The sequence below is a fragment of the Camelus ferus genome, chromosome 22 (assembly GCF_009834535.1).
Source record: "Camelus ferus isolate YT-003-E chromosome 22, BCGSAC_Cfer_1.0, whole genome shotgun sequence".
Classification (NCBI taxonomy): domain Eukaryota; kingdom Metazoa; phylum Chordata; class Mammalia; order Artiodactyla; family Camelidae; genus Camelus; species Camelus ferus.
This window is the reverse complement of record NC_045717.1, coordinates 7,078,016-7,091,357: the sequence shown is the minus strand read 5'-3', so window position 1 is coordinate 7,091,357 and position 13,342 is coordinate 7,078,016. Positions and strand designations below refer to the sequence as shown.

General features: G+C 55.0%; 1 protein-coding gene across 1 annotated transcript in view; it reads left to right on the top strand.

Annotated features, from left to right (window-relative positions):
* Positions 1–13,342, top strand: part of FGF18 (fibroblast growth factor 18) — a 34,823-nt gene that overhangs the window by 1,307 nt on the left and 20,174 nt on the right. The window contains exon 2 of the mRNA XM_032465105.1: positions 18–54. Coding sequence (XP_032320996.1) covers positions 18–54 — 37 coding nt within the window. The remainder of the gene's footprint in view (positions 1–17; positions 55–13,342) is intronic.

The window sequence follows — 13,342 nt, the reverse complement described above, 5'->3', positions numbered from 1 at the left end:
CCATCTCTCTCCCGCAGGTGTTTACACTTCCTGCTGCTGTGCTTCCAGGTACAGGTACGTGGGCTCCTGACTCTGACCTCCCCCGGCCCCTGCCTCGCGGTACATGCCGACCCCCCTCCGCCGGGCCGCGCCCCCTCCCCGTGCCCCACCCCTCCTGGGCTCCGAGCCCAGTGCACCTGTTCCCAGGGCGCGGAAGGGCGACTCCGCACGCGCCCAGCGCGGGCTGGGGACCAGCCAAGGGCAAGGGGCTCAGCTTCGAGACTCAGTCTGGCGCAGGCTGGCTCGGCCCCTGTCGGCTTCGGCTGGAAGGAGATCTCCGGAGCCGGCGGGCTCAGCCGCTATAATGTCCCGGGCTCCAAGCCCCCCGGCCCGCAGCCGGTGAGGAGTTGGGACGTAGGAATTTTCTCTGCCAACCGTCCCTTAACATCTCCGCTCGCTCTTCCAAACAAAAAGACTCCTTTCAGCCGAGCGGATTTCGAGTCCAGGGAGAAAGCTTGAGTTGTAAATTACTCTGTGGTTTCAAAGGCGTTTGCAGCATTGAGAGAGAAAGAGAGAGTGAAAGAAGGAGAGAGAGAGAGTGGGAGAGAAAGAGAGAGATGCGGGACTAGGAAGGGAGACTGGGGTGAGAGGGAGTAGAGGGGCTCCTGGGCCGAGGGACCATTGCCTGTGAGGCGGCTCCCGAAGAACGGGCCGCGCTCCGCACACCCTTGCCCAAGGTGGTGCAGCCCTCGGCTGGTTCCCCGCCTCGCTCCCCGCTCACTCGCTCTCCTGAATCAGAAGAGGGCTTGGCGCTCAGCCTGGAAAGCACTTGCTAAAATCTGATCTGTTACTTCAGCAGCTTTCAGACTCGGGAAGGTCTTGGCACGCAGACAGTTGGAACGCTGGGGCTTCCAAAGCCGTGGAAATGAAGGAAAAGGGTTGGGGGGGTGTGGAGAAGAGGGACTGAGGGAGCGACTTCAGCCCCGATTAGAACCAGACCAGTCTGCCTCAGCTTGGGGAGCGGGGTTTGTAAAGGGAAAGGGAATAGGAAGTGCCAGCTACCCTAGCCCCCCACCCACCTAGAGCTCTGAGGGAGGGGCCCTCCGAGCAGCTGGACTGGGGCCAATAGAGATTATTTGCCCCCTCCCCCCGGGTTGAAGGCAGGTGTCCTTATAGGGTTAGAGAGGATGCTTAGGCCTTAGCTTTCTGGATTCCGGAGATGCCCAGGGAGAGCCCTGAGTTCTCCCAGGTATGTGTGTTGATGGCTGTTGACACTCAGCATCTCTTGCAGTGGGGCGCGGTGGCGGTGTTGGTGGGTCTGCTTATCTCTCCTGCCACTCCTGGGAGAGAACTGTTACCATCAGGATGGGCGTTGAGCTGGGGGCAGCTAGCTGGGGCTGGGGACTGGAAGGGTGGATGGACAGACTGATAGGTTCTTTCCTTCTGTTGGCCAGGCTGGGGTCCCCAGTGACTCCTTGAATCAATACAACTGGAGTCAGTAACTTAAGACTGGCTGTTTGCCAAAGCAGATGTGACCCTGTGTGGTGGTGGGGGTGGGGTAGGGAATGGCTGGTGTCAGAGAGAGAGGCCAGTGCCAGGCATGTTCTGCCTGGTTTGCAGCTGAGTCCCCAAGCAGAGGGCAGGCCCCAGGGTCACCCTGGGGGACTGCTTGTCTGACCTGGGTGAGTGCTCCTTTCCTGAGTGCTGAGTCGGGGGTGGGGACGATGAAATGGGCATGAAGTGGAGAGATGGCTTCGGACCTTGTTGCCCAAGCCTCTTACTGCCTGCTGCCTCTTGGTCCTTGAAGCGGGGGCCCAAGGGAGGCTGCTGTGTGGTCTTTGTATTCTCTGCGGGAATGCAAGGGAGGGAACCTAAACTCTGCTTCTCACCATCCCACCTCCGTATCCTGGCCAGAGCTAGAGCCAGCCTCTTGGGGAAAGAGCTGGGTGGTCCATCTGGGTTAGGTCCATCTGGATTAGGCCTTCAAGCAGGTGAGGGAGCCTCCTCTCTCCCCTCTCCTACCTCCCTGCTTCCTTTACAGCCTTTCCCCTTCCAAACTGCCTTAGGACTGACATGTTTTTAACCCATGGTCCATGCACCCTTAGAATACCTAAGGATGGGATTATGGGGGAGGGGTGGTCCCTGAAACATTGTGTGCAAAACAGTTCCCAAAAGTGCTGTGTCTGGGAGAGGATTCTCAGCTCCCCACAGATTTTTGAAAGCACCCATGATTGCTGAAAGATAAAGCTACACTACCCTAGGGAGGTGTGGGCAAAGTTGGCAGGCCAAGTCCTCCTTTATGCTCTAGGGACAAGGTGAAGTGGTTATTAAAGATGAGGGGTGGGCCCCAGGTGATAGTTGCCTGGAGTCTGGAGTCTGCTCCCCACTGAACCATTGGGTGGATTCCGGGAGAGCAGCTACTTCCCAGGCAGAGTGCCTTTGGAGGGTGGTAGTGAGAGCACACTTGGTGAGCAGGACCCAGTGGGGGGGCCTCCTTGCACAGTGGGAAGGGCTCAGGGCTTTGCCATCCTGTGGTCTGGGCCTGAATGCAAGCTCCGTCTTTCCCTATCTGTAGACCTCTGCGATCTGTGAAGCTTAGCTTCAGCATTTGTGACATGGGTGGCCCTGAGGCTGAAATGGTATATGATGGGTGTGGAAGAGATTTTTCAAATTCTCATCCTCCAGGAGGACACATCCCTCTGCTGGGAACTCTACACACCTATGCCCTTCCTTCCCCTACCTCCAGGTTTTGGGTAACTGGTCCAGTCTTAGCAGTGGAGTTTCTGGGCTTCTGCCCTCTTCCCATCCATCAGCCACCAAGCCCCAAATGGGCCCCCTGCCCCCAGCCACATTTCCGTGAGCACATCCAAAGCCAGACACTGCCCCCCACAATGTGGTGTGCCCCGCCCTCCCCAGCCGGCAACCCCGGGAACGGGAAGCTGGGAATTTAATAAAATCCCTTCTCCACACGACTTGGGACACCATGGGTAGCTCAAATCGGAAGAATTTTAAAAATTTCCAAGGGGAGCAAGCGGCGTGACCAGTAAATTGCTTTTCTGCACTTGGCTGAGCGCTGACAATGACACCGGGCTGGGCCTTTCTCGTAGCTCGGCCGGCACCTGCCTGACATTGTTCCTGCCGCCAGGCTCGGCTAGGTCCTGGCCTTCCCCAGACAGGCCTGGCGTGAGGCGGCTGGGGGGCAGGGGGGCTTCTGCTGGCCCCTCAGCCCTCCCTCCCGGAGTGCTGCTTCCTCCCTCACCGCAGGACTTGTTCAAGTTTGGAAGTTTCCTTCCACGCCCCCTCTAGGCCTGACCTCCCTGACACCTGGCCTCCTCAGTCAGGTTTAGACCCTTTCTTCAGCTGGCCAGGACAGGGAAGCCAGAGACAAGAGTCCTCAGAGACTCGAGGAGGATGGGAAGCTGTCGTTGGATAGCACTTTTAATTTCTTAAAGCAGCGACCTCATTCATCCATCCGTCCATCTGTCCAGTCAGGTGTTCATTCAGTAAATGCTGGGAGCCTGCTTCTTGCTGATTCTGGAGCAAGACTGGTCCACTCCTGGCCTCAAGGGGCTCCCAGTCTAGAGAGGGAGAGTGCCCAGTAAACAGGAGTTCTTCAGTCCCGCCCTTCCTCTCCCGCGCTGTGCCGTGAAGGGTTGGGAGGCAAGGAGCCCCCTCCTCCCGTCTGACAGAGGAGGAAGTCGAGGCTGGAGACGCGTGACCTGCCTTTGGTGGAAAAGTGCTGCATGTCAGAATTTCAAGGCGGCTCTTGCATCAGGAAGGTCCTTTCATCCTTCCTACCATTTTACAAGGGAGGCTGGAGTAGGAGGGAATAACGTGCCTACTTCGCAGGCAGAGAAACTGGGGCACAGAGCAGGGAAGGGATTTGTCCAAGGCCACAGCTAAGACTCAAGACTCTAGAACTAAGATCTTGTGTTCTTTCCACCACACCAGGCAGACTTTTTCAGAAATTCTGAAATTATTGGGGAAGAATACTGATGAGAAAGTGGAATCTCCAAAGACATGCTGGGGGTCCTCAGTGAGAGAGTCAGCTGGACCCCCATGACAGGATCCCTGTGGTTGGGGATGATCCGAGGCTAGGTGGGTGTCTCTGTGTCTTGGTGTCTGCAGGCCCTGATCATTCTAGAATGTTCTGGTCTGAAAGGGTTTCAAAACAAGAGGTGGGTGTTTGGGAGGTGGGGCCTGGGGTATTCAGCATTCTCTTCGCACCTTCTTTTCCAGCCTGGTGGTGGGAGGGCACCCTGCCAGCCTTCCTGCAACCCAGGAGTGTCACCTGCTCTGAGACAAGGAGATGGATTTTAAAAATTTCTTTTGGTTGTCATGGCCAGTGTCCAGCAGGCTCTGGGGAGCATGTTAGGACCTGCAGTGCAGTCTCTTCCCAACCCTGAGTGGCTGTGAGGGCACATTGGGCCCGCAAAGGGAGATGGAGGGGGATAGAGAGGAGACTTTCTGTCCCCAGCAGGACCTTTTGGTTCTGACCTCGTCCTATAGCAGGTGTGGGAAATCAGGGTGCAGCAGTGTCAGGCTAACAACTATACCAGTAGCTGCCACCAGGTATTGTGGGCTCGTTATGTGACCAGTGCTTTCTCACAGCGTCTAGGCAGTGCCTCACAACCAACCTGGAATTATGGAATTCTACAGACGAAGAAAGTTAGGCTCAGAGGCGTGAAATAATCTGCCTTTGGCCACACAGCAAGAGAGAGGAAGAGTGGGATTCAACTCCAGGTCACCCTTTCTAGGTCTCAGGCTTATTACACAGCACTTTAAAGGCTCTGGAGTCTGCCAGCTTGGTTCAGAAAGACTCTCTGCCTTGTCTTTGCTGTGTGACCTTGGACAAGTTACTTAACCTCTCTGGTCTCAGCTTCTGCACATATGAAATGGGAAGAAAACAACCAACAAAACAGTTCCTACTTGCTAAGGGTATGGAGCAGGGGAGAGTGTGGAGCCCAGTGATCTGGAAATCTTGACTGTGTTTCAAGACCTAGTCTCTGTGGCTCTTGCTCTGGGAGGGCTCCCTGGCCTCTGCCCCCCTGTCAGTGGAGTGAGCTCCCCTTGCCCATGGCACTGCCACCTCCTGGTGACAGGGGAGAGGGGAGGTGTTGATTGTTTCCTATCTGAGGTCAGGAGTTGTCTGATGAACATCTGTATGCCCCATGCTGGGTTGGGTTTGCCCCCCACTCACAAGGACCCGTGGCCAAACACTTAGGGAAGGGTAATGCCAAGGGCCCTGCTAGCGTGACTTAGGCTGGAGGAGAGTCACTGGGCCTCAAGAAGGGCCGAGGCCTGCTGTTGGCACCTTGGGTCTGGGTAGAGAGGCATTTGTTCTGGAACATCAGTGGGTGAGCAGGCCCCTTGGGCTTCAGTCAATCTTGCTGGTGGTGGCTAGGAGATGTTTGGGGTTTGTTTGCTTTCATATCTAAATGGCATAAGGCCTCAGGCCCATTTAAAATGCTGCTGTGCCAAGGATGGGGCTGAAGACAAGCCTCCCATGGGCCACAGGGCAGAAGGACGCTCAGGATGCCTGGGTTGGTGTCTGGCTCTATCACTGACTCGTTAGATGACCTCCCTCTCTGTGCCTCAGTTTATCCATCTGGGTATCAGTGAGAGGAGCCAGGTGGCTTCTGTGGTGCTTGAATGCAAGGACTTTGGCATAGGAGAGACCTTGGTCTGAATCCTGTATGTGCTGCTGAGCAGCTGTTCAGCACATTCTTTAACCTTCAACCCTCAGTACCTCACTTTTCCCCATCTGTATAATGGGATGATGAAAGATACCTACTTCTTAAGGTAGGATAATGCACACAGGATAGCTATCACTGTGGCTGACACTCAGTAAATAATTGAGTAGTAGTAATTACTGGATCAGTGATACGCTCTGTGCGTGTTAGGTATTGAACATGCTGCAGGGTGCTGAAGAAAGCTGGGAAGTATGCGCTCCTTGCATTGGTGACATCAGGTCCCCTCTAGTCTGAGCACAGGCCTTGGATTTAGGTCTGGATTTAATTCTCATTGCGCACGCTCAGGCTGTGTGGCCTTGGTCAAGATCCTTAACCTCTCTGAGTCTCTGCCTCTTCATCAGCTGAGAAATAGGTCTAATAATACCACTCCTTGGGCCTAATGGGAGAAGGAACTGAAGCCGTATCTTGGACTTGGCATGCAGTAGGTACTGCATTATGGTGCTGCAACTCATCAGCAATCAGAAAACATTTGTGGGACGCCTGCTGCATGTCTGGCCCTGGACTGGGTTTTGAGCAGGATGGAGACATCCAAGGCTTCAGCTTCTCCCCTCATGTTTCCTGTAAGAGCTGGCCAGCACTTTGGGCAGCTTTATTTACCACTCTCCCCATCCCACCTCGGCCTTGGAACCCCTTCACACTTTGCCGCTGCGTTCCCTGCTGAGGCTCACAGGGATGTACAGGAGCTCATGCTCGGGACCCAACCCACCTGGGTCGTACCCTGCCTCGGCCACTGGGTAACTGCATGACTGACCAAATTCTTGGCTTCTCTGTGGCTCATCCTTAATATGGGCATCAGGATAGAGCCTCCCTCTTGGGGGTTGCTCAAGGATGAGCTGTGGTCACTTGGGGGAGGCACTTGGCCCAGCGCCCGGCTCATTATAAGTGTTAAGTAAATGTGAGCTGCAGTTACGCATTTGACTCCGGTGTGCCTAGAGGCCTGCCCGTCCGCCAGCTGCTGGTTCCTGGAAATCAAGGGAGGCCCAGCCCATCCCAAGGGCCCTATGGCGCCTGGCACAGACCTGGTGTGCAGCATGAATGTTGGGTCAGCGAGTGGAGGAGTCGGGGGAGCAGCTTCTCTGAGGGCCGGGCACCTCAACTGAGCCCCCTCTCCCCTGACCCAGACCCCATACCAGGTGTGGGGCCCAGGGTGCTCAGGACCTGTCCCAACCCTTGGGAACTTGAGAGAAGTCTGAGGGATCTGTGCAGGGGGACAGGGGCTCAAGGGCACATAGGTTTCTCTGATGAAGGGCCCTGAAACCAGACTCAGGGCAAGAAGATCTGGCCAAGGAAAGTGCTGCATTTGAATGTTGAAATAGAAGCAAGCCAGGTGAAGTCTCTGAGCCTATGTGTGTGTTTGTGTGTGTGTGTGAATGTGTTTGTATAGAAAAGCCTTTGTAGGGCTGTGGACCACTTCTCCTGAAGCAGGGAACAGCCTGATGTGCTCAGGGGACTCCAAGCCAGTTGGGGTAGCTGGTGCATGGAGTTAAGGAGTGGGGATCATGTAAAAGGCCACGGTGGGCACTGAATGCCAGGATAAAGGGCTTGTTTATTCCCTCTTTGACATGCATGACCACTCTTTCCACCCAAGGGCCTCAAGGCAGAGGAATTGGAAGGAAGGAGAAAGGGAGGGAAGAAGGGAGCGTGGACCTTTAGGGGTCCTGCCCCCTTCCCCAGGCTGGCTCCAGGGTTGACTGGCCGCGGCACCCATATTGACGATCTGTTCAGAGAAGGCTGATGTATGGGCAGAAGGAGCTCTCGGTCAGTGCCTTGGGTGGCAGCAGCCCCCTCCTGTGCTGATGGCTCAGCCCTGCCAATCAATACATTGATAGCCCCGGGAGCTTAATGGACAGGCTGGGGATGGGGAAGGGGCCTTTGGAGCATCACTCTGTCCTGGCTGGACAGTGGGGAGTGTGACAGAAGAGAGGGGAGAAGCCTGGGGTGGAGGGGTGGGTGGGGGCATCAGTCCGAGTGAGCCAAGCTCAGATTCAGGGCTGGGCGGGCCTTCGTCTTCCCCTTTCTGTCCAGGGGGGCCAGCTAGGGGAAACTGATGGGCTCTAGAGCCAGAGATGCGTTCCATTCTTGGCTCTGTCAGTTTCTGTACCACTTGGGCAAATCCCTTGGCTTCTCTGTGTCTCCTTTATCGCAGGGATGGTAATCGTTCTGACCTGCCTTGGTCCCGTGAAGATCAAGGAGCCGGTGCCTGAAAAGTGCTTAGCTCAGCCCTGGCACCGAGGAAGTGCCCACTAAGTGGGAGCCAGCGTTAGTTTCACTCTCAACGACAGTAATACTCTTCGGAGCGCTGACTGTGGCTGGCACCACCTCCTGGGCCTGAGTCCAGGCTCGCTCTCGAGGAAGTTTGGGAGCTGCATTTCAGGGTGGAGGGGGTGCTGACTCTACAGGGGACCACTCCTAGAGCCGCATGCAGGTCTCAGGTTTGAATCCAGAGTTAGGAAAAGCTCTGAAAACCCTCAGCATGGCTGGCCCCAATGCTGCTGCCGGAGGAGGAGGCAGGCGTTGGTGGAATGTGGCCGGAAGTCTGTGGGCTGCCTCTCCTGGGACCAAGGAGAACCTCCCTTTCTGGGCAGGCTGCCTGGAGACAGGGGCATGGATTGTATGAGGCCTCAAGGATGGGGACCTGGGTGGGAGGGGGTAGTCTGACCCCATCCTCCTCTCTTGGTTTGGGGTCGGGGGTGAGTTTAAGGCCTTCAGTCCTTTCATGTTTAATCCTCCACCTTAGTCCCTGCCCCATCTATGGTCTGTGGACAGAGCCAGTTGCTTTCCTGAATGGGGGAATGGAGGTGGGTGACAGAGAGAAGGGAGAATGAAGCAGGTGAGGGTAAAGAGGTGGGGTGCGTGGGTTCTGGGCTAAGCTGGATTCGAATCTTAATTCTTTTTTACACCAATTCCACGCTTTTGGATGAGCCATGTAACCTCTCTGAGCCTCAGTTTCCTCATCTGTAAAATGGGGATAATAATTGTACTAACTCATAGGGCTGCTCTGGGGATGACATAAGATAATTTACTTAGAGTGCTTCTTAGCATGGAGGACATGCTTCATAAGTAGTGGCTGTTTAGAAAACAAAAGAAGAAAGCAAAGGAAAAAAAGTGGCTATTGTTAGTAATATAATGTTTTTCTAAGATAAATAATTGTAAACAATCTCATCCTGCTGATGAGAAAACTAAAGGGTAAAGAAGTCAAATCAGTTGGTGATAAGAGGTGGCGCCAGGTCACACCTGAGGTCCGTGAGTGCTAGTTATCTTGTTGAATGTGTGGGGTGTGAGTGTACTTGTGCAACGTGTGTACGCAGGTATTGTGTGATACGACATATGTTGGTGGGAGGTGGGCCCAGGAAGAAATGGGAAGCAGCCCAAGTGTGCCTTCAGAGCCATGAGTAGATCGGTGAGGCTGAGACCTTTGATCAGAAGGAGAAACGGTGGCTCTTGGATGCTACAGTGGTTTGGGGTGGGGGGACGACCTAGGCTGATGTCTGGAGGCTGGCCCTGGGGTCGGGAGCTCACCTCAACCTCTTTTAATCCCCGAGAGATTCCCCGCAAGGTGCCTGGGAAAGCAAGGTTGGAAGGTAGGCAGGGGCCGGGTGGTAAAGGACCGCACATGGGCACTGTGCTGTGGGTAGTGGGGAGCCAGGCAGAGTTTGGAGCAGGGAAACCCCTCACCTCTGCACCCACAAGGCTGACTGCAGGCAGAAGGCAGTGGGCTCTGTCTCACTGACCACCACGTCAGTGCTGGAGTCTAGGGGGCAGACCTGGGGGCACCGTTGGACCTAGTGGGCCCTTGTGCCCTTTGCAGTTCCTGGATCAGGGACTGAATATTTCCACCAGAGCTCAAGCCCTCAGGGCAAAGATGGGGCTAACTGGAGGGTAATTGGGGTCCGGCTGCAGGGGAACCCAACTGTATGCCTCCCAGCTGTGAGAAAAGCTACCTTGAACCAAAAGATAATCTGTGGCATGAGGTAGGGGAAGGAGGGCCTTTTGTAAGGCACCTTGCTGTGCCCCAGGAGACACCCCATAGGTGCCAGCCCTGCTGGCCTTGCAAGAGCTGCAGCATTGTGATTTTTTGTCACACTGCAGCTTTTCAGCGCCCAGGCACCTGGATGGGTGTTAGCCAGGTAAAGAGCAGTTCTGACTGTTCTAGGAAGGCCTGGAAGACAGGCCCCCTCTTGGGCAGTGAGGCCAAGTGACCTGGTACCCAGCTAACAGGAAAGGAGGAGGGCGAGGATGTTCCTGAACACGGCACTTTGCATGAGCTCTGCAGGCAGACCCTGGAGGTCTGTGGGCCCAGAGAGGAGCCTATTTGGTCCAGTCTGTGAAACGGACTCTAACTGGTACCTACCTCCAAGGGTGGTTAAGGGAATTTGACGAGGTACCATGCCTTGAGGGTTTCTTAGCAGAGTGCCTGGAACAGAGGAAAGCTTAGCAATTGATATCTTTAAAAGCCCTCTGGTGGGCACTCTGCCTGTCTAGGTAGTAAGTGGGGTGGCTGCCAGGTTTCCCTCGTCCTAGCCACAGTTACGTAGGAAACATTGGCCAGGTGCCTCCTGGAGGCAGAGCTGGAGATTCAAGGATGAGCCAGACAGACTGGACTCTGGGGACACTAAGCCATTACAGTGGTGTCCAGACGCTGTAACCCAGCCTGAGGCCGGAGGGTAGGAAACACTTCCGAAAGAGGTACCTGAGAGCGGGTGTCAGAAGGTGCCCATGGCAGAGGACTCAGCCTGTGCAAAGGCCTGGAGCCCCCCAGAGGGCTGGCCCAGGATGCCCGGGGGTCTCCCTGTCCTCTCAAAAGGACAGACCCTGTTTCCACCTCCCTCGAGGTTGATGTGGCCACGGAGTGTGGCTTAAATGGTGGAAGCTGGGCAAGATGGATTGTCTCCCACGTCCTGGGGAAGGGCCACCGGATACCCCCGCTGACCCTGGGTCACCCATGCTGCCTCTGTCCAGTGGGCCAGGGAGAAAATCGTTAATGAGAGGCTGGCTTCTGGGGCAAGGCAGCTCCCCTCGGGGGCCTGGGGTGAGGAGATTGGTTTGACCTCTGGTCGATAAGGTCTCCTGTGAGCAGGAGGAGATCTAGAGAACGGGGGGGGGGGGGGGGGGTTGGAGGTTGGAGGCCCACCCTTGGGGGAGGGGACAGGGCTGGGCCACCTCGGGGAGTTATTCCAGGAGGGTTGAGAGCCATGGGTGGTGGGGGGGTCTTCAGGACACATGCCCACCAGGTGTGGGCCTCAGGGGCACTGGAGTTCTACCCTCCCTCAGCCTCAGGATGTGAAATGAGGTGGGTCCCAGGTATCAGATTGGGCCGTGGATGGCGACGGGGCTGGCCATCGAAGGTAGTGTAAGTGAAATATGTTCACGCTTAGTGGGCCAGGCCCTGCGCCTCCAGGCTGGACAGCTCAGAGCAACCGACTTAACTTCTGTGAGTCTCAGTTTGTACATCTGTTAAATGGGAGTGATAAGCATTTCCACGCCCCAGGGTTGTCAGGACAATCAAAAGCAGTAACATCTTCCCAAACTGTAATCGGCGCTGCAGAAGTGCCTGGTCTCTCAGGACAGGAGAGTGTGATTCGCTTGTGTCCTGGGAAGGCTTCTATTTTCAGGGCTTCACTGAGAGCCTCTTAAAGGGGCTCCCTTGTATCCTCTCAGTAGTTATCTACGCCTGCTGAGCACTTACTCTGTACCAGGAAACTGTTCTAAGACTTTATATGTTTAATCTTCATAGAAACCCACAAGGTGGATGCCATGTCACCCTCTCTCATTTTATAGGGGAGGAAACTGAGGCACAGAGAGGTTAGTAACTTGCCCAGGGACCTGATCTAGGGAGTAGCTCACCCTGGGTTTTGAACGTCGGTGCTACTCCTGATTGCCCAGCTGGGGCAGTCACAGCACAGAGAGGTGGGGCTGAAAGCGGAGCTTTGGGGCCACATGGCCTGAGGCTGACTCTGCCATTGCCTGGCAGTTTGGCTTCGGAGCCTCAGTTTCCTCATCTGTAATGTGGGATAATGCATCTACCCTGAGGCTGATAGTGAAGGTTAAATAATGTGGTCTGGCTGATGCACCTGTGGGGCCCAGGCTGGGCTGGGAGGACATGTGCAGGTCAGCTGGGAGACAGAGACCCCTGGCCTGGGCCTGGGGTGTAGCAACGAGGAAAACATGGGCCCTGCCCTGGGGAGCTCACAGCTGAGGGGTGAGATGGATTCTTGTGCAGCCTTGATTCCAAGAGCTCCATCGTGGACTGAGTGGGGCTGTGCTCGCATGGGAACAGGGTCCTGCATGCCTAGCATGACTAGAACAAACCTGGAACGCTGTCTGGACTTCAAGAATTGTTCAGCTTTACGGTTAAGATGGGATGGCACAGGCATGCAATTAGCAGGGCATAGGAGAACCTAATTTAATGCTAAGTGGTATGAGAGGACTCCAGAGCTTTTCAATGTTCAGTTGTTCATTCATTCATTCGACAAGTGTTTGAATTTCTACTATGCTATGTGCTGGGGATATACTATGCTATGTGCTGGGGATATAGCAACAAACAAGTTGGGGAGACAGACAAAAACCGGATAAATAGATATTATGTCAGGCTGATAAATGCTAGAAAGAAAAACAAAGCATGGTAAAGAAATGGAGAATGACAGAAGTGAGGGCTGCCTCAGAAAAGCAGTGGAGGAAGTCCTCTCTCAGGATGTGACGTTTGAGCAGAGAACCAAATGAATTAGAGAAGCTAGAGTGTGAAAATCTGGGAAGGAGCACTGAAGGAGCGGGAAGGGCAAGTGTAAAGGCCCTGAGGCACGCACACGTTTTGTGTTTGGAATGCTTAGCAGCATAATAAGGCAGACGGTGTCATCGGTGGGGAGGGAGTAGTTGGAGATGAATGCGGAAAGGCAGTCGGGGGCTCATCTTAGTGGGGTCCCTAGTGGGGACCTTTATCTAAATGTGATGGGAAGCCCTGGAGAATTTGGAGAGGGAAGTTTACACAAGGTGATTGAGTTTGGTGGAAGACGGACTACCAGAGGGAAAGAGTGGAAGCAGGAGGCTGGTGAGGAGGTGGGTGCAAGTTGCCCAGCCGAGAGGCCATGTTCTGGGAAGGGAGACTGGAGAGATACATGTTGGTGTAGCCAGAGGTGGCTTCCTGGAAAACATAGTCAGACATGAGCTAACCTCTAGGGATATAGGGAATTTTGATGGGAGATGCAGAGCAGAGGCTTCTCCATGAAGGGCTGGGGGATGGTCAAATGCTTGGTGGTGGGGCGAGCATGAGGACCCTTGGGGCATGGAGAGGAGACCACCCCAGCATCAGCTCCTTGGGGCATGGAGAGGAGACCACCCCAGCATCAGCTCCTGGGGGAGAAGACAGTGGGCTCTGGCCCATTTGTTCCCAGGAAGAAATTTGCCAGGCTTCGCTCCTTCCCACTAGACAGCATCATATCCCCTCATCCCTCTTCAATCTCTGTATCGATTTGGGTGCTTTTCTTCCCAGTTGCTCACTTTATCCTCAGAGCCACCTTGGGTTGTAATCAGGGCAGGGATCTGCTCGCTGTTTCACTGGAAAGGAATCTAAGGCTGAACAAACCAGGCACCCAAGGTCACAGGGGAAATTTCCA